At 39.8% G+C, this 19,087-nt stretch overlaps 2 protein-coding genes across 8 annotated transcripts in view; one reads left to right on the top strand and one right to left on the bottom strand.

The window, feature by feature from the left end:
• Nucleotides 1-14,473, top strand: part of LOC309695568 (uncharacterized protein) — a 28,643-nt gene extending 14,170 nt beyond the window's left edge. For 2 of the 6 annotated variants that reach the window (XM_082516304.1, XM_082516300.1), the window contains 17 exons: nucleotides 87-138; nucleotides 3,370-3,544; nucleotides 3,638-3,861; nucleotides 3,957-4,028; nucleotides 5,897-6,102; nucleotides 6,213-6,338; nucleotides 6,427-6,531; nucleotides 6,647-6,757; nucleotides 6,887-7,012; nucleotides 7,514-7,728; nucleotides 7,877-7,970; nucleotides 8,329-9,039; nucleotides 9,140-9,191; nucleotides 12,564-12,716; nucleotides 12,871-12,969; nucleotides 13,061-13,162; nucleotides 13,346-14,472. In XM_082516304.1, coding sequence (XP_082372430.1) covers nucleotides 87-138; nucleotides 3,370-3,544; nucleotides 3,638-3,861; nucleotides 3,957-4,028; nucleotides 5,897-6,102; nucleotides 6,213-6,338; nucleotides 6,427-6,531; nucleotides 6,647-6,757; nucleotides 6,887-7,012; nucleotides 7,514-7,728; nucleotides 7,877-7,970; nucleotides 8,329-9,039; nucleotides 9,140-9,191; nucleotides 12,564-12,716; nucleotides 12,871-12,969; nucleotides 13,061-13,162; nucleotides 13,346-13,668 — 2,946 coding nt within the window. In that variant the 3' untranslated portion in view covers nucleotides 13,669-14,472. Of the gene's footprint in view, nucleotides 1-86; nucleotides 139-3,369; nucleotides 3,545-3,637; nucleotides 3,862-3,956; nucleotides 4,029-5,896; nucleotides 6,103-6,212; nucleotides 6,339-6,426; nucleotides 6,532-6,646; nucleotides 6,758-6,886; nucleotides 7,013-7,513; nucleotides 7,729-7,876; nucleotides 7,971-8,328; nucleotides 9,040-9,139; nucleotides 9,192-12,563; nucleotides 12,717-12,870; nucleotides 12,970-13,060; nucleotides 13,163-13,312 lie in introns of all 6 variants that reach the window. The other 4 variants (XM_082516302.1, XM_082516301.1, XM_082516305.1 and 1 more) reach the window with 4 other exon arrangements.
• A 279-nt stretch (nucleotides 14,474-14,752) lies between these two features.
• Nucleotides 14,753-18,695, bottom strand: LOC309695583 (UDP-sugar transporter protein SLC35A5-like). 2 transcript variants are annotated; one of them, XR_014273177.1, is made up of 3 exons: nucleotides 18,257-18,695; nucleotides 17,904-18,172; nucleotides 14,753-17,280 (listed from the first exon to the last, which is right to left on the bottom strand). XR_014273177.1 is itself a non-coding variant. In XM_082516326.1 (3 exons), exons 1-3 carry the CDS (start codon nucleotides 18,123-18,125, stop codon nucleotides 15,642-15,644), a joined length of 318 nt encoding a protein of 105 aa, XP_082372452.1. In that variant the 5' UTR covers nucleotides 18,126-18,235; the 3' UTR covers nucleotides 14,753-15,641. The 2 variants fall into 2 exon arrangements, 1 of the variants encoding a protein (XP_082372452.1); XM_082516326.1 differs by lacking the exon at nucleotides 18,257-18,695 and having other exon boundaries at nucleotides 14,753-15,707; nucleotides 17,251-17,280; nucleotides 17,904-18,235.
• Nucleotides 18,696-19,087: the final 392 nt, after the last annotated feature.

The following is a 19,087-nucleotide window of genomic DNA, read 5'->3' as shown; positions in this document are numbered from 1 at the left end:
TCCTGTGATTGTACACCTCATTGTGAAACATTCTTTCATTTACTATTGATAAACAAATCTGGTTAATGATTTTTTTTTTATTTCAGGTTAAATATAGCAGACGGAAACGGTTTTCACTCAGCAAAGCCCCTCACTATGGTAAATAATATATCTTATCAAACTTACTACTGTAAATTAGGGGTGGGCGATTGAAACAATATAAATTTGGCCAACGATAGAGATTTTGACTATTCCGCTCTACCGCGATAGTGCATGTTGATGATGTCATAAAGCTGCGCCTGTTTTGGTCGAAAGCATCGTAGCTACAACCATTATCATCTGCAAATTATGCCAGGTAACAGTCATAGCAAAGAGATGAAGCACTTTTGAAATATGGGGAAAGCCAAAAACTGCGCTTCCTCCACTTGCGTAACATTGATTCATTAATGTTGAATTCTCTCGCAGCTGGTCTATTCCCATCTTGTTGCAGTATACAGGGAGTGCAGAATTATTAGGCAAATGAGTATTTTGTCCACATCATCCTCTTCATGCATGTTGTCTTACTCCAAGCTGTATAGGCTCGAAAGCCTACTACCAACTAAGCATATTAGGTGATGTGCATCTCTGTAATGAGAAGGGGATGCAGAGGGATGCAGCAGTCTCAAAATTGCAAAGCTTCTGAAGCGTGATCATCGAACAATCAAGCGTTTCATTCAAAATAATCAACAGGGTCGCAAGAAGCGTGTGGAAAAATAAGCGAGGTCAAGCGTGCAGCTGCCAAGATGCCACTTGCCACCAGTTTGGCCATATTTCAGAGCTGCAACATTACTGGAGTGCCCAAAAGCACAAGGTGTGCAATACTCAGAGACATAGCCAAGGTAAGAAAGGCTGAAAGACGACCACCACTGAACAAGACACACAAGCTGAAACGTCAAGACTGGGCCAAGAAATATCTCAAGACTGATTTTTCTAAGGTTTTATGGACTGATGAAATGAGAGTGAGTCTTGATGGGCCAGATGGATGGGCCCGTGGCTGGATTGGTAAAGGGCAGAGAGCTCCAGTCCGACTCAGACGCCAGCAAGGTGGAGGTGGAGTACTGGTTTGGGCTGGTATCATCAAAGATGAGCTCGTGGGGCCTTTTCGGGTTGAGGATGGAGTCAAGCTCAACTCCCAGTCCTACTGCCAGTTTCTGGAAGACACCTTCTTCAAGCAGTGGTACAGGAAGAAGTCTGCAACCTTCAAGAAAAACATGATTTTCATGCAGGACAATGCTCCATCACACGCGTCCAAGTACTCCACAGCGTGGCTGGCAAGAAAGGGTATAAAAGAAGAAAAACTAATGACATGGCCTCCTTGTTCACCTGATCTGAACCCCATTGAGAACCTGTGGTCCATCATCAAATGTGAGATTTACAAGGAGGGAAAACAGTACACCTCTCTGAACAGTGTCTGGGAGGCTGTGGTTTCTGCTGCACGCAATGTTGATGGTGAACAGATCAAAACACTGACAGAATCCATGGATGGCAGGCTTTTGAGTGTCCTTGCAAAGAAAGGTGGCTATATTGGTCGCTGATTTGTTTTTGTTTTGTTTTTGAATGTCAGAAATGTATATTTGTGAATGTGGAGATGTTATATTGGTTTCACTGGTAAACATAAATAATTGAAATGGGTATATATTTGTTTTTGTTAAGTTGCCTAATAATTATGCACAGTAATAGTCACCTGCACACACAGATATCCCCCTAAAATAGCTAAAACTAAAAACTACTTCCAACAACATTCAGCTTTGATATTAATGAGTTTTTTGGGTTCATTGAGAACATGGTTGTTGTTCAATAATAAAATTATTCCTCAAAAATACAACTTGCCTAATAATTCTGCACTCCCTGTACTAATAACTAACCTTGTATTGTGGAATAATCTCAGTTGTTCTCTTGACTGAAGTTTGGCCCGTGTATAGCATCTTGCTATGCGATTGCATTTGTCCCTGACCACCAGAATCCCTCACGTTAACTTTTATTGAGTGGAAACAAAAGCTGGTGTTCATCCTCCAGCTTCACTGTGCTAATGTTATGCTAACATTGCTGTGTCGCTGGCAATCACGTAGCACAACATTATATACCAGGTAGTCCAACTTCAGTAACCCTGCAAACGCCACTGCTGTTTAGTTTTCTGTCTTCAGAACGGAGCCCAGCAGGGGACATGGGAGAAAAAAATTAAGACTGACTTTTGTGAGATCTCGCAAAACTAACTCAGGATCTCGCAAAAGTTGAATTCCAACAATGGCGGCAGCTACTTAGTTGTAATGTTACTCTTTCTGGGTCACAAAATACACTTTTAAGATATTTTGAAGCGTGAATGTAGTTGTGTAAACGTCAGATACCTGCTCGGTTTACAAGACATCATATATTTGCAAATGTGCTCAGACGTTTTCGGAGATCTGACACCCACCATCTCGAAGCTAACAGGAGGTCGAGACCTACTACAGCCGGGAGGAACACCGCTCTCCCGGCACATCGTGCCTCGACCTCCCGGTCGGCTTCGAGCTGGCAGCCTTCGAAGAATGCAGCTAAAACTTTTGCGAGATCCCGAGTTTGTTTTGCGAGATCTCGCAAAAGTCAATCTTAATTTTTTTTCTCCCATGTCCCTTGCGGGGCTCCGTAGGAAGTGGTAGCAGAGCTGTACATTTTAATTAGTTTCAAAAATCTCCCAGAACATGGTATGTCATTTTTAGGTGAAAGAATTTAGACCGTTTTTAACTCTGTGTTCGTTTGACTTTGGGACCTGAAACAGACAGAGTTTTGGACCCAGATTACTCCGCGAAGCTCCTCACTACGGCAGCCGTAATGCTCCGACAATCCATCAAGCAGTGCGGCTTACCAAAGTTGTACTAAAACATTTTTTAACAGATTTCTGCACGCCCAAATCGGTTCGAGGTCAGTAAGCACAACCAGAATTCATACATAAGGCACACTCTGGATTTTTGAGAAATTTAAAGGATTTTAAGTGTGCCTTATAGTGTGGAAAATACGTTATACAGAAGAAAATAATATATCGCGATATATATCGTTACCGCATGTGCTTCAAATTATACCCCAATATGGATTTTAGGCCATATCGCCCAGCCCTATGTAAAATGTATTAACTGGAGAGAATCTTACATAGTATGACTGACCATCCTGGAATAGGAATTCTTACTCAGTTAATTTGTGAAGAGTGAGTTCTTCTAGGCTAAGAATTGTTCTTCATTGAGGTTTTCTTTATGCATTGAGAAGCTTGAAAAAATATTTGTTTTGTCAACAAAATCCCCCTGATGTAAAAGACCTGAGGTCTAAATATGAGTGCTATACAAATGTACTTTGATATGATGTCTATTCTTGCCTCATCAGTAAGACTGGTGGAAGAATTTAGGGTCCATGCAGAAGGTGTGAACCCTAGCAGAAAAATATGTGACAATGCAAAGCAGCGGGCCACCCATGTCATCCATTTTCTGGAATTCATGGCAGACCCAGCGATTCCAAACGTTGACCTTCTGTTTCTGAGGAACCATGGAAAAGTCCGTGAGTAAGTGTTAAATTTGAATGATTATTAGTTTCTATATACATGTGTGCATATACAGTTTAACACATGAACTAATTTGTATTTTTGACTTTGGAGTTTTCTAGCACACCTGCAAGCAAAAGGGTTTAAACCAACAACTCAGAGAGCTTATCTCATGGATGCTATTGCTTTCATGAAATATATATTAAACATGTCACCACCACAAGTCAGACTTGGAAAAAAAAGGTTCAACGCCCTTTTGGTCGAACTGAGGGCACGTTACAGAGATGTTGGCCGTGAAGTAGTCGTGCACCAGCTGAATGTGTGGAGATCTAAGTCTAGTACGTCTATAATACATATCTCCACCTCTTTTATTAACATTATGTCATTAAAGTAGGTAAACTGTCTAAGGGATTGTGCTTACATTTGTTTTCAGACAGACTTGTCCAAGCAGAAAAACATGCTTTGTTAATTGAAGAGGCTCCCCAGAAGATTGCTGCCGCACTGGGTATGGATCACTGCAACGCTTAAATCTGTAAATAGATTGTATAATCCCTCTTAAGTAAAATTAACAGACTCCATGTCTGGGTTAAGACATAGCACCTACAGATCTTTACATCACTGTGATCCACACATTGAAATGGATTTCATGTCTTTTCTGTCTGATGACTACGTTTCTCTGATGTCCAGTTTAAATTGAAGAATAATGTGGAGCTTGGTTAAAAACACATCACCATTGCAGTGAAATATGTGCAGCTCTGGATTAAGATGGAGCCCTGCACATTTTGATCTTGTTATTTCTGGAATGATTGGAAAGATTATTTTCAATATTATGGCTAGAGTAAAGTGTAAGAGCTATTTGCACTTATAAAGAATAATACTAAGACTTTTACCTTTATTGTTTCATAAAAGGTGTCCACAATTTAGAGGTTAAGGGCAGGCACATAAGAGGAAAAAAAAAAATCCCAAAAAATAATCAGATTACTTAAACTCTACTTATCCAACTAGGCTGCTCTGAGGTAATGTTGAGTTTGTTCTTTTCTTTGGTGAAGAGAGGTTGGAGGAAGGATGAGCAATCAGCTGGGCATCTACTGGAATTATGATGTAAATTAAAATCCTTCTAAATTAACCCCCTAACACAGCAACAATGAGCAGACGAAAAGGAATGAATTCACAGGTTGGACAGGTTTTCAACTGTGAACCCCTTCGATCCAATCTTTTGGGCTGCTCATCTTGCAGAAGACAAAAATCTTTTCTTTACCTCACTTTTTCACCTTCTCACCCTTTCTCCCCCCTCTCCTACTGGACGTCACATCTTCTCACACCTTATCTATCAATGTATATCTATCTGACAAGATTTGACAAACAGTTAAAAATGTTTAAACTTGTAAAACGCTTCATTACATTTTCATTGTTATTCTTAACATAAAGAATTCACATTGAATCACATCTGGATGTAATCCCCTACATTTCATTCAGTTTATGTGATTCTACTTCAGTTAGATTTGTCTTTAGGACATTTTCACATGAACATTCATTGTAACATAATCCAATTTTCAATTCAAATGCTTTTTAGAATTCAGTTAATTGCCATTTATTTCTTTACTTTTTATCCAACTTGTTTTATGAAAACATACATTTTGTTTGCCAGATATTCTTTGAGATTAGTAGCTCCACTGTGTCACATTATACATCACACACCAAGGTCAGACACTCTGAGGCCTGTTATTAGAATCACTGTTATTCTATTCTCTCATTACACACACACACACACACACACACACACACACACACACACACACACACACACACACACACACAAAGAACTCAGTCATTATAACAGCCATTTGTACTACTCAAACACTTTTGCATTTGTTATCAATATATTGATCAGATTTACATTGTGATTTCTCTTAGATTAAGAATAAAACTACTTTATAATTAGGAAAAGAGAGAAAAGCTCTGTTTTAGCACTCTGATCATTTTTTATTACATATGTTTTATATTTTAAGACCTTTGAACCATTGAACTCATCCAAGTGACTTCTTCAGTCTCAGCTGACTGCAGGTTTCCCCAATCTTTTATAAACAGTACATTTGCATAATGACTGAAACCAGCCCACTGAAGGAACAATGGGCTGGGAGGTCAGTTCCTTAATATTAATTATGCAAATTCTCATGACCATTGATTAACAACCACTGACCAAAACTCACTGATCAATGGCCATAAGTAACATTTAGAGTGGCAACATTTATGTGCCATGATGCCATCACAGCCAACAGATTTTACCAAGGTTATTTAAATAAGCGAAAGTCAAGTTATACATTTATCTATACACTTACATTTATTCATATTTAGTAATATTGCTTTGCACAGCTGAGGACCCTGCAGAGGACACACTCCAGAGCCGAGCACTGACCACCAATGCAATTGCAACATATGCAGCAAATAAAAGGAAAAGGAGAGAGGACAGAGGATCTGTGCAGGACGAGGACGGTGAAGGATCTGAAAAGGAAGAGCAGCAGTCATCAGGAACAGAGGAGCTTTTAGACAGAACGCTCTTCCAGTGTAGCAGTAACAAGGTATGTGTGCCCTGATTCCCTTGGTAAGAGTTTTGATTGGTTGCACTTCTTTCATATATAATCATTTACTCCATCATGAACAAAACATATTTAATTTGTACCATAAACAGATGGTGAGCCCAGGTCAGGGTGAGGTTGCCTGTAGTGCCGGAGCCACAATAAGAGAAACTAAACAGGATTTGAAAAAGGGGGTGGAGCATCTACAAAAAGTGACATACCAGTTGCGCAAGAGAAAAGTATGTAATGTATGTTCTTGTGCTTGTTTTTAGTGTTTTCACTGATTACTAATCTTTTACCTTTTTACTTTTACTTTTCTAAAATCAGATGGTCATCTTTTACAAAAATGATAGGACAGATGTGGGGAAACTCACACAAGAAGACAATCCAGAAGAGGAGGAGGAGGATGAAGCGAGGGAATGGGTTCCTAAGGTGGGCAGGAAAAATCCAGCAGGGTTTCTTCTCCTGCAGTTAAAGATGTAAGTGTTTTGTTTCCAAACATCCATGAAAAATGAGTAAAATATATATTTTTCTGTTCTAATAACAGTCTGTGAGCTCATCTGAAGATGATGGGACAGATGACTGGAAACCCACACAGGATGAATCTGAAGGCTATTCAGAAGAGGAGGAAGAACAAGAACGTAAAAGGATTCCTAAGGTAGCCATGAAAAACAAAACTGGGTGTCCTATGCCACAAAGAGATGTGAAATTCATCCTCAGTTTCACTGCTTCCACAATCTATATATCAAAAATGAGCCAAACATATTGTTGTCTTCTCTGAAAACAGATGGTGGCAGCATCTGAAGAGGATGGGACACATGATAGCAGACCCACACAGGATGAATCTAAAGACGATTCAAAGGATGAAGCAGAACATTTGGGACAAATGATTCACAAAGTGGCCATGGAAAAGGTAAAATTTGTTCTCAGTTTCAATGCATTCAACAAAATATGTCTTTGTATTCTTCTACGTCACATGGTCAGCTCATATGTATGGAACACCAGGACTGCCATAATGAATTAATTAAATACACCATTAAATAATTAATTAAATGTGGCAATAATTAATTAAAGAGAAGATTTAGAAGAAGATTAGAAATGAGTGATGATGGGAAACCTCCACCAGATAAATTTAAAGACAATTGAGAAAAGATGAGTTTAAGGAAGAGGTGAGTTAGCTCCAGTCCATTTTTAGTGAGGTCATGAGGAGGAGTAGTAGTGGGTTTCGTACACAAGATGAATTCAAAGACAGTATATATATTCAAAGAAATATAAAGGTCAAATCAAAAGTAGTCAGAATTACTAACAGTACTGCAGATAATTTATTTTCATTGGCATTTGTAAATATTAAGTAAGAGTAAGACAAAAAATAAAACTTTTTTAGTAGTTGTATGCATCTTCTTTTTGTGTACAGGGGGCGTTCGTGAGCAGTGAGTTGCCGCAGAGGACAGAGGAACGGCAACAGGTTGCTGTCGCCTCAAAGTCTCAAAGGCATCACTGTGTCAGAAATGGACACAAGTGTCCCATATGTGGACATGTATATGCTGATATTGTTCAGCACCTAAGAGTCACAGAGCAGGTTGTAAATAAAACTGAGCTGACTCTTTTGAGCCAATTTTCTCATCGGCAGTAAGTGTCTTAATAAATTCTGAAAGATAAATTTATATTTACTGTCCCTACACATTTTTTCTAAGCACTGCATTTATTTGATACAATTATCTTACACATCCAATTTCTATTTCATCCTACTCAGCATTTTTTTTTACTATTTTTACAGCTTTTCTACAAATCTGGACTGTCCAGTCCGCTTATGTCAGTCAAAACATCTTAAACGGCTTGACAAGCACCTGGAAAAGGTCCACAAATTACAGGTATGTTATTGACTTTGTGGTGTCTCTGTGTGGTTTTTGTGTGTTGGTGAGGCAGCCCTTGATCTCTGGAATCAGATGTTTATGTTAAAGGGACTTACATTTAGCACCTTGCATTTTACATATTTGTTACTCTGGTGAAATGAAAGTCTTCCAGTTTCCATAGAAGAATACGGTGGTTCTTTCTTTGTCCGTATGCTGCATTTATATAATGTTCCTCGAGCTCTAGAAAGCATGTTGTGTGCATAGATAAAAACGTGAAGGATGCCCAAATAAGTAAAATACTGACAGTTTTGATATATGGTTACACAGAAAACTGTTTAAATTTAACCCTAATCACATCTAATACCAATTTTTTCAGACACCTATGATTAAACTTTACATGCAAAAGGCCAAGGACAGACACGTTGCTAAAGAACTGGCACTTCTGAGGGCATCAAATCCCACACCACAAATGGTCTCACACATGGATGAAGTGGATGATGCTGTAATTGAGGAGGGCATCTTTAGGGCACTGGAGGAAGGGTCAAAGGTTGCTTCTGCTATAGCCTCTTCCAGCAAGGCTCACAGTGACCATGCTACACTGATCCACTGGCCTGCTCCTCCCTCTGACAGCGAGGCTCCCAGTGACCATGCTACATTGAACCATCGGCCTGCTCCTCCCTCTGACAGCGAGGCTCACAGTGACCATGCTACATTGAACCATCGGCCTGCTCCTCCCTCTGACAGCGAGGCTCTGGGTGACTCTACCAGACCAAACCTACAGCCTCTCTCTGCCAGTGACACTCTCAGTGACCACACCATCCCAATTATGCAGCCTCCTTCTATCTCCAGCAGCAAGGTTACTTGTCATTCAACAGGGGTATCTCCTGATGTTTTAATCCCAAGCAGTGCACCTTACTATGCAGCAAAGCAAAGGAGGGGACGTCCTCTCCCGAGGACACCTGCTCCTGGTTGCAAACACTGTCAGATACTGTTCACTGAGCTACAGGTGGTGAAGCAGTTGCTAGAGTGTGAACTTGAAAGTAATCATGAGCTCAAGCAGATACACTCTTCAACCAAGCGTGCAAATGTGAGTATTGTTTACCTCCTGTGATTGTACACCTCATTGTGAAACATTCTTTCATTTGCTTTTGATAAACAAATCTGCTTAATGTTCCTTTTTATTTCAGGTTAAATATAGCAGACGTAAACGGTTTTCACCCAGCAAAGCCCCTCACTACGGTAAATAATATATCTTATCAAACTTACTACTGTAAAATTTCAAGTTTCATGTTTTATTGTCATGTACAGATAAACATTGTAGCCACAGCTTTACATGAACATATAGAAGTGAGCAGTTATATTAAAGAAGAAAATTTATTTATTAATAATAATAATAAATAACAAAATACTAAAGTATTAATATTAAGAGAATTTGTTTGGAATTTACAGTTGTGCAAAAACTTGTGCAGTAAGGATTTAAATTGGTTTATAGTGACAGTTTGTAGAGTCCAGTAGTTGTAGTGAGTGTGTGCCGAATGTCTGCAGTTCAGAAGTCTGATAGCTTGTGGGTAGAAACTATCCCTGAATGTTCCTGAACCACCTGCCGGTCTGTGGCTGGGGTGGCTGTGATCAGAGAGGATCTGCTGCATCTTCCTCCTGCATGGCTGGCAGTTCAGTCCTGTTGATGCGCTGTGCTTGAGAGAATCTTGCATCGTATGACTGACCATCCTGGGATAGCGATCCCTACTCGATTCATTTATGAAGAGTCAGTTCCTCTAGGCTAGGGGTAGGCAACCTTTCTGATGACGAGTGCCGTCTAAAATTTCCTCAGAAGTCAATGTGCCATATGATTGCATTAGCAAAAAATTTAATAATGCTCTATGTTAACAGTTACACACTATATAGAGCAACTTTATAGAATTATATTTATTCTCAGATGTTGGCAGCTATCAGTGAATAGTTATCAGCTATTTTGAAACAAAAAAAGACACTTTTTATCCATAACAGCAAATGAACTTGTACAACAGAAAATACAAATGCTATTTATGGTCTCCTCACAACAATGATAAGAAAAATAAACTGGGCCAATATGGCATGTTTGTTAATAAAGAGATACACATGCTCACACAGATATGTAGAGACAAATACTGGCAATAAGGCCCCTGCAATGTTCTGAAGAAAGTTAAACTTGTCAGGTAGTGATGTCCAGCAGGTGAAAATGCAGCTCCATGAACACGCACAGCTATGGATTCCAGCTGCTTCGATGTTAACTGGCATTAACTCAGCCAGATAATGCGAGACAAATCTAGCTGCTCATTAAAGTGTTCTGGTTTGATCAGAAAATAAAACATTGGTCCATACACCTGAAAGTCCCAAAAACGCATTGTGAATTCTGTCTCGAGTCTACGGATGTATCCGTGTATTTCCGTGGTGCTGATGCTGCACTGAGCAAAAAGCTCCTGAAGCTTTTGAAGTGTGAAAAATCAGGGTGAAAAAATGCAGCAAAGACCTGACACAGGACCTGAGAGATGCATCTGGGCTTGCAGTTGATCCATATACTGCTTACTGAAGCCACATCAGAAATGGTGTCAGTGTGAGGGTGGCTGTCAAAAAATTACTCTTAAGGAAGAGAAATTGGAAGAAAATGTTATGGTATGCCAAATGACACAATAACCAGACTGAAAATCCCTGTGAGCCCTGTTGCAACAGTGCTTATTGAGTCATAGTTTGACAGAGAATAAACAAAAACAGCCAACATCCACATAAAACTCTTGGATTACTTAAAGAATTGACCTGAAAGCTTGCCTGATACATAGATTTCTTGGAATATAAAGGTCATCTTACTGAATATTGATATACAAGATAAGGGGTATATAGTCTCAATGACACGGTCATCTTTGTATTGCATTATACTGAGTTGTTTCTCCTCATAAGCTGTTTCACAGATGAGCCATTAATGGAAAAGCCACCACATATCTCGAAACGGCTCACACAGCATAATTAGAATGATATTCTTTTAACCAAATTAACCCGCAGTGTTGTTTTTAGTGTCTTGTATTTGATCATTATTTCTGCAAGTTTTAGTTCACACTTACATCCTGTCAATGTCAAAACTTTTCAATGTATACATAAATGATATTTTTGATGTTTCTCAAGTACTTAAACTCATACTGTTCGCAGATGACACCAACATATTTTTCAGTAGCGATAATTATACTGATCTTGTAATGACCGTAAACAGGGAGCTAAAATTAATTAAAAAAAAATGGATGGACATAAATAAATTATCATTAAATATAAATAAAACTAAAGCAATGTTTTTTGGTAATTTAAAATATAATATAGAATTACCAATTATCATTGAAGGTGTACCAATTGATAATGTGAGTGAAAACAAATTTTTGGGAGTCGTAATTGATAATAAAATTTCATGGAAACCCCACGTCAGACACATAAAAACCAAAATTTCTAGAAGCCTCGCAGTTTTGAACAAAGTGAAACAATTCCTTGATAAAGATGCACTTCGTACTCTGTACTGTACCCTGGTTCTTCCATATCTTACATATTGTGTGGAAGTGTGGGGAAATACATATAAAAATACAACTAATCCATTAGTCGCAGTACAGAAACGAGCACTGCGTATTATTCACAAGGCTGGTTATCTAGATCATACTCACAAATTCTTTCTTCAGGCAAAGTTACTTAAATTCCAGGATCTGGTTAATTACAATACATCCATAATTTTGTATAAAGCTTTTACTAAACTTTTACCGGCAAATTTACAAACTAGATTTGAAATTCAAGAAAAGGTTTATAATGTGAGAGGCTTTGGAGAATTCAAATTACCCAGAACTCGAACAACCCATAAAGGCTTTTGTGTGTCTGTATGTGGTGTGAAAATCTGGAACAGTCTGAGTTTACAATTGAAACAATGCAAAAATATTCATAGATTTAAATTTCTCTACAAACAGTTGGTCTGGTCACAGTATACTCAATGATGGGTTTTAGTGTGCTCTGTAATGTCTGTCCTCTTACCATTGCTGGTATGGATTCCAAAAAATAAAAATAAAAAAGTGTGCATATGTATGTACATATATGTACTTGTGTGTGTAGATATATATATGTATGTATATGTATGTGTGTTTGTTACTTGTAGTTATTACTGCCTGTTACCTGTGGTAATGCAATTTATAATTTATATATTCTGTATTCAGTTATGAAGGCTCTAATTGTTGTTTGCGAGCTGCCGCTTAGATGCTTGTATGTGCCCGGGGCTGTTGATGGGTCTGTATGCAATGATGGGCGTAGCTGCGGGAAGTTTATTGTTTGTTTGTTTTTTGTTGATGAGTGAGTATAGGGGTGGGATTTAATAAGTTTTCTTCGTCCCACTCCTTTTTCAGGCAATTTTTGTTTTTTGTTTTGTGTATTTTATGTTCAATATAGGTATTTGTTGTGCCTGAAAATGAACAAATGAATGAATGAATGTTGTCTTTTTAAAACCTTTCTGAGACACACACAACACTTTTAAAAAATTCTTTGGCAGTATAATAATCATAATGTAAAGGGGAAGTCTGATAAACATGTGTGCGTGCATGTTTGTATGTATTCCAGCAGGTTTGGCTGGATCCATTTCCAGTCGCAGCCATGTGCCCTTGTGCCCCAGGCTGTGCTCCGGCTCATCAGCCTACATTCTTGCTCTCGGGCTAGGCTTTGTAACACTGGGGACCAGCCGCATCCTACTTCTGAAAATGTCTGCCAGTGCCGGTGATTACCTGACAGTAAACACATGCACACAACTTTTTTTTTCCACATCTGGATAAAAAGATTTAAAAAACAGTGTTAATTTTTCTGGCGTGCATTACAGTGATGTGTTGGCAGCTTGCTCAGTACGTGTCTTCACATTTTGTTCTGTTTGCAGAAAACAAGTATGACTTCCTCCCAGCATCTGTAAATCTGCTTGCTGAGGCTCTTAAACTGCACTTTTGTCTGGTCATGTCAGTCAGGGTCATAGTCCAAGGTAAACTTTGATAGCATACTGCTGTTCTCATTTGAAGTCATGCTGTTGTCTAAAAATTGTTTGCCTCATTCTGATGTCTTTTCAAAAAAAGGTTGCCATGGTTACACAGGCCTGAGGTACATCGCCATTCTGAAGCTGGTTGGCACAGAGTTGCCAGATATGGGCGGAGTCTTGGAGCTCTATCCTATCAATGGTAAGAATTTTTAATACAAAATAGTGAACAGATATATTTTCTGAAAGCTAAGGTCTCTACTTTTTTGGTATCTGAGTTCAGTGTGATAAGTTTAGAGGAAGAGGAAAATGTCGATGTGCTACATCTATTGTGAAATTCACTCTTTAATAGGTTGTTCCTAACCTGATCCTCTGGTCCATCCAGGGAGTGCTACCGTGGAGCGTGAAGGGCTCTCAGCTACCCTCGTGAAGGACATGAGAAACTACTTCCAAATCAGCCCAGAATACTTCTCCATGCTGCTGGTGGGGAAGGACGGCAATGTTAAGTGCTGGTACCCCTCACCCATGTGGTCCATGGCCATTATCTATGACCTGGTAGACTCTATGCAGCTCCGCAGACAGGAGATGGCCATCCAGCAGTGCCTTGGCATGCGCTGCCCTGAAGACGAATATGGTGGCTATGGTTACCATCATCATGGATACGAACACGGTTATCAGGATGGCTATCACCAGGGGTATGGTTACTAACAGGTGTGTGCTTTCCAATGATGCACACTGGCCTGCAGCTGGTCCTTGGTGCTTCCTTTGGCCCAAAACCTTTTTGTGTCTTTCCCATCACTTAGTGAAGGGAAGAAAAATGCTTTCAGAAATGGATTGCATACTTTAGTTTTTGCTGTTTTTTTTTGTTTGGTTTTTTTTGTTTGTTTCAACTTAAAACATTATTGCATCGTCTGTCATCTCTAACTGGCTTTTTTAGGTCAGACTTGCATAGTTTCAGCACACACGTTGATTTTGTAGATAATAGAACATATTTATTGGACATCTGTTGCATTTGAAGTGCAGTTACCAATAATATTATTAAAAGCATCACATTATTTCTCTTTTGTAAAGTTTCTGTTGCTATACATTGTTTCTATTTATTCTTTGTTTCTATATGGCTATATGAAAATAAACATTTGTTTACTACCAGGTCCTTTAAATTATTTGTCTCACTTTCAGTGCCAATGCGCTGCAACAATCTTTTGAGCAACACCTCCCCCTAGTGGCAAAACTGGAAAAATATTTCCAAGTATATTTTAGTGGTCATGTAATGATTGAAACAACCTGCCGTACTTGTAATATCTACAGTAGTTTCAGACCTTCTCAACTTACTGTCCCCTCAATGCAATCACAGTTGTAAAAACACTTTGCGAGTAAGAAGGGCTGGAATCCACCTACCCATTTTCTTCCACTTATCCAATTAAGGGCATGGGGAGGCTGGAGCATCTCTCAGCTGCCATAGAGCAAGAGACAGAGTTTGTATTAAACATGGCCAAAGTGTATGTACAAGTGAGTCTTGTTCATTTAAAGCTTAGACCTCAGACTGCGTTACAGTCTCCTTTCTCTTGGATCTGTATAATGTTAGTGGGTGTGGAACACTGTTATTCAGCAGGTGGGTAAAATATCTAAGAGTTGGCTTAAAGGAACTGATAGGGAGCTAAAACAGCTATCAAGCATGTGCAAAGTAATAGAAGAAAAACATGGAGTTAGAGCAGCTAGTACCCTTTAGGTCTTCCTCCAGAAAACCTCAGTATTTAAATAAATGCACAAATTTATGACAAGACATCAGCGATTGTATTAAATTGCATTACTTGCACAGAAGTAAAACAACTTGCCATTTATTTTACAAGAAAATGCATTCACACGTGAGGATTTTAATGGCACAAACAACAATCTTTAGACAATGTTATTTTACAGTTTAACAAGAAAATATTCAAGCCCCAAGTAAGAGAGGCAGGGAGTTTGTGGTGCTGACAGAAAGTCAGGCATTAGTGGCAATTATGTCAATACCACTTATTCTGGCTCAGAAAATAAACAAATAAAAAAATAAACTGCCTCTTCCACAGTACAATACAAACTGAATTCATCATAGTGTGGATAAAGATTCAAAATCACCACAATTTCAAACAAATCTATTATCAAAACAATCCTGAAACTGCAGTTTCTGGTCCTTAGACGTCCAGCACCAGCAAGCAGTCAAATAGCAGCATGTACAACAGGAATCATGTAAAGAAATACACTGTCCATAAAAGGAATCCATAATGAATCCAAAAGTATCACTTATTTTCCAACAAACAGCGTTGCTGGTACTTTCCCCCATATGAATGACAGCAGTCATCCACAGACAGGCACGTTTCCAAAATATACACATTTCGCTAATTCTGTTATTAAACACTTTGTTTTTAATACTAGGAGTCTATCATATAATCTATCAACAGTATCTTTCACCGTTTACCTGCTTATCACTGTTCAAATAAATGCTTTCACAGACAATCTATTCAATTCAATTCAATTCAATTTTATTTATATAGCGCCAAATCACAACAAAAGTCGCCTCAAGGCGCTTCATAGATACAGAGAAAAACCCAACAATCATATGACCCCCTATGAGCAAGCACTTTGGCGACAGTGGGAAGGAAAAACTCCCTTTTAACAGGAAGAAACCTCCGGCAGAACCAGGCTCAGGGAGGGGCGGCCATCTGCTGCGACCGGTTGGGGTGAGAGAAGGAAGACAGGATAAAGACATGCTGTGGAAGAGAGACAGAGGTTAATAACAGATATGATTCAATGCAGAGAGGTCTATTAATACATAGTGAGTGAGAAAGGTGACTGGAAAGGAAAAACTCAATGCATCATGGGAATCCCCCGGCAGCCTACATCTATTGCAGCATAACAAAGGGAGGATTCAGGGTCACCTGGTCCAGCCCTAACTATATGCTTTAGAAAAAAGGAAAGTTTTAAGCCTAATCTTAAAAGTAGAGATAGTGTCTGTCTCCCGAATCCAAACTGGAAGCTGGTTCCACAGAAGAGGGGCCTGAAAACTGAAGGCTCTCCCTCCCATTCTACTTTTAAATACTCTAGGAACAACAAGTAGGCCTGCAGAGCGAGAGCGGAGCGCTCTAATAGGGTGATATGGTACTACAAGGTCATTAAGATAAGATGGGGCCTGATTATTTAAGACCTTGTATGTGAGGAGCAGGATTTTGAATTCAATTCTGGATTTAACAGGAAGCCAATGAAGGGAAGCCAAAACAGGAGAAATATGCTCTCTCTTTCTAGTCCCTGTCAGGACTCTTGCTGCAGCATTTTGGATTAGCTGAAGGCTTTTCAGTGAGTTTTTTGGACATCCTGATAATAATGAATTACAGTAGTCCAGCCTGGAAGTAATAAATGCATGAACTAGTTTTTCAGCGTCACTCTGAGACAGGATATTTCTAATTTTAGAGATGTTGCGCAAATGGAAGAAAGCAGTCTTACATATTTGTTTAATATGTGCGTTGAAGGACATGTCCTGGTCAAAAATGACTCCAAGGTTCCTCACCGCGTTACTGGAGGCCAAGGTAATGCCATCCAGAGTAAGAATCTGATTAGATACCATATTTCTAAGATTTTCAGGGCCGAGTACAATAACCTCAGTTTTATCTGAATTAAGAAGCAGAAAGTTAGCGGCCATCCAGGTCTTTATGTCTTTAAGACATTCCTGCAGTTTAACTAATTGGTGTGTGTTATCTGGCTTCATGGACAGATAGAGCTGGGTGTCATCTGCATAGCAGTGAAAATGTATGCTATGTCTTCTAATGATACTGCCTAAGGGAAGCATGTATAATGTAAACAGAATTGGTCCTAGCACTGAACCCTGTGGAACTCCATAATTAACCTCAGTGTGTGAAGAGGACTCTCCATTTACATGCACGAATTGGAGTCTATTAGATAGATATGATACAAACCACTGCAGCGCAGTACTTGTAATACCTACAGCATGTTCTAATCGCTCTAATAGGATATTATGATCAACAGTATCGAACGCTGCACTGAGGTCTAGCAGGACAAGCACAGAGATGAGTCCACTGTCAGAGGCCATAAGAAGATCATTTGTAACCTTCACTAAAGCTGTTTCTGTGCTGTGCTGAGCTCTGAAACCTGACTGAAACTCTGTGACCATGTTCCATCCAGTCAATTGTCCAGTTCGATATCAGCAGCAGGAAAGATGCAGAGTATCCTCTGGATACTTGGGAGTGAGCTCTGTCATTACTACAAGGACTCTTCATCAGAAACACTGTCTGCATTTACCTTTGTCAGGAGCTCGAGCTCCTCACTGTCCTGCAACACAAAAAAGAGACAAGGCATCAGAATGAATGAACAAGTGATCAAATCCAGTGGACAAATCTGCAGACATTGAGGCACTGTGCACATCTTTTTTCTGTTTTCAGAAAGTGGAGGGCAGTATTTACTCCCCGAAAAACACCGGGGAAGTACCGTGCATTTTAAAGCCACGGCTGCCAATGGAGAGGGTATTTTTGTTAGTGCTCTAGCAAAGAAACAAACACCTGAAACCTGGCATTTCACCTGATTTACAGGGTTTCTTCAATACAGAACAGGACGCTGGGGATGAAAAGAATTCCAGGATAGTATCCCCACAGACTACTGTATTGTTAAATAGCTTCTTCCATCAAAAAACACTTGACTACTAAAGGAATTCTATGACGTAAGGCTCCAGCATGAGCCTGGATGCTATTTTCATAGCTGGGAATCAGGTTTCCTCTTGCACTCAAGAAATGACATTACAGAGAAACAAGAGCCAAGTTTCCTGCAGAGCACTTGGTATGTGGGCGGGAGTAGAGGAAGTGGATATACATCGGGGTTAGGTGAGCGAAGTTGTGTGAGGAAAAGGAGTGTGTGGGCTTGTGTGCGTGACTACTGAGGATTTGTGGTTTGTCTCCTACCCCTCTTGACCTCTCAAACACCTCCCCGTTGATGACCCGTAGTTTCTCCCGCTGCAGGCTATATTCCAGGTCCTTGGGCCAGCTGGCATTGTAGATAAAGATGGCCAGCAGGACCGTGGGTGCCTGGAGGAAGAAGTCCAGCGAAGGGTGGAAGTCAAAGAGGAAGAGGGAGAGGCCTGTGACCAGAACAGTAGTGAACTGGCCAGTCAGCACATGGAACATGTTGTCTCTGAATTTTAAGATGAAGGCCACGGATAAGCCCAGGGCAGCTAGGGAGAACACAGAAGATTATGAGTTCTTCAAATGCATACTAGAGATAGATAAATGAACTAGTCCGGTTAATAACAAATTACACCCAGCAGCTGGATTAGTGTAACTTAGCACTGATGCCAGAAGCAGGACCAAATACCCACCAGGCTCTGTTCAAAGGCATAAAACAACTCAAGTACCAGCAGCTTACAAGATCACAAGTTAAGATGATTTTGTCTGTAGACGACAGAAATTGTACAAAGTAGTGGTTTTGCATGCTACAGTCTTTTGGAGCCCCCACCCCAACCCCTCCTCTATTTACGCCAGCTTTCATCTGATTGGCTGCCCCTACATCTGAGCTTCTACAAACAGAACCAGGTGCTGCACCACTTCCTCTGCTTATCAATTTGACAGACTTCCTTCAACCCAGCCATGCCTTCCAGCTCATCCTGGAGGACACAGTATTCCCCAAGCCCGCTGAGACCTCCTCCCAGTAGGACATGGCCAAAAACATCTCACCTACCAAGGAGTCCAGGAGGAATCCTGGTTAGATGCCCCGAGTACCTCAACTGTCTTCTTTTGATGAACATATTTTCTCTTCCTCAAGAAACTTATATAATCCACATGGACATGTTTGCATATAATTCAAAGCAGCAAACTAATTAAATTAAATTAAATTAGAGTGGACATCTCCAGCAACAGAAATGACAGTAGGAGATCTCAGTTCAATCAACATCACACTTATGCCTGCTTGATATTCATCTTCCAGTCATATGCTGTATAAAACAGTATTCAAATGTCCCTCTGATGTGAGAATGATGCACTACAGTGCTGACTGAAGTTATCAATCTTGTGATAGGCAGAAACACCAAAAGTTAAAAATGGAACAGTCAGGTCACTAAACTGCTGAGACTGGAGTGGGGCTGGTGGAAACT

This window comes from Aulonocara stuartgranti, assembly GCF_965226115.1.
Source record: "Aulonocara stuartgranti genome assembly, chromosome: 19".
In the NCBI taxonomy this organism is placed as follows: Eukaryota; Metazoa; Chordata; class Actinopteri; order Cichliformes; family Cichlidae; genus Aulonocara; species Aulonocara stuartgranti.
Note: the sequence above shows the minus strand (reverse complement) of the source record. Positions and strands in the feature narration are given on the sequence as shown.

Coding starts and splice junctions, on each gene's coding strand:
- LOC309695583 (XM_082516326.1), bottom strand. CDS start 18,125: ATGTTCCATGTGCTGACTGGCCAGTTCACTACTGTTCTGGTCACAGGC. Junction 17,281..17,903: donor TGTTTGAGAGGTCAAGAGGG/GTAGGAGACAAA, acceptor TTTGTGTTGCAG/GACAGTGAGGAGCTCGAGCT. Junction 15,708..17,250: donor AGCTCGAGCTCCTGACAAAG/GTAAATGCAGAC, acceptor TCTCTTCCACAG/CATGTCTTTATCCTGTCTTC.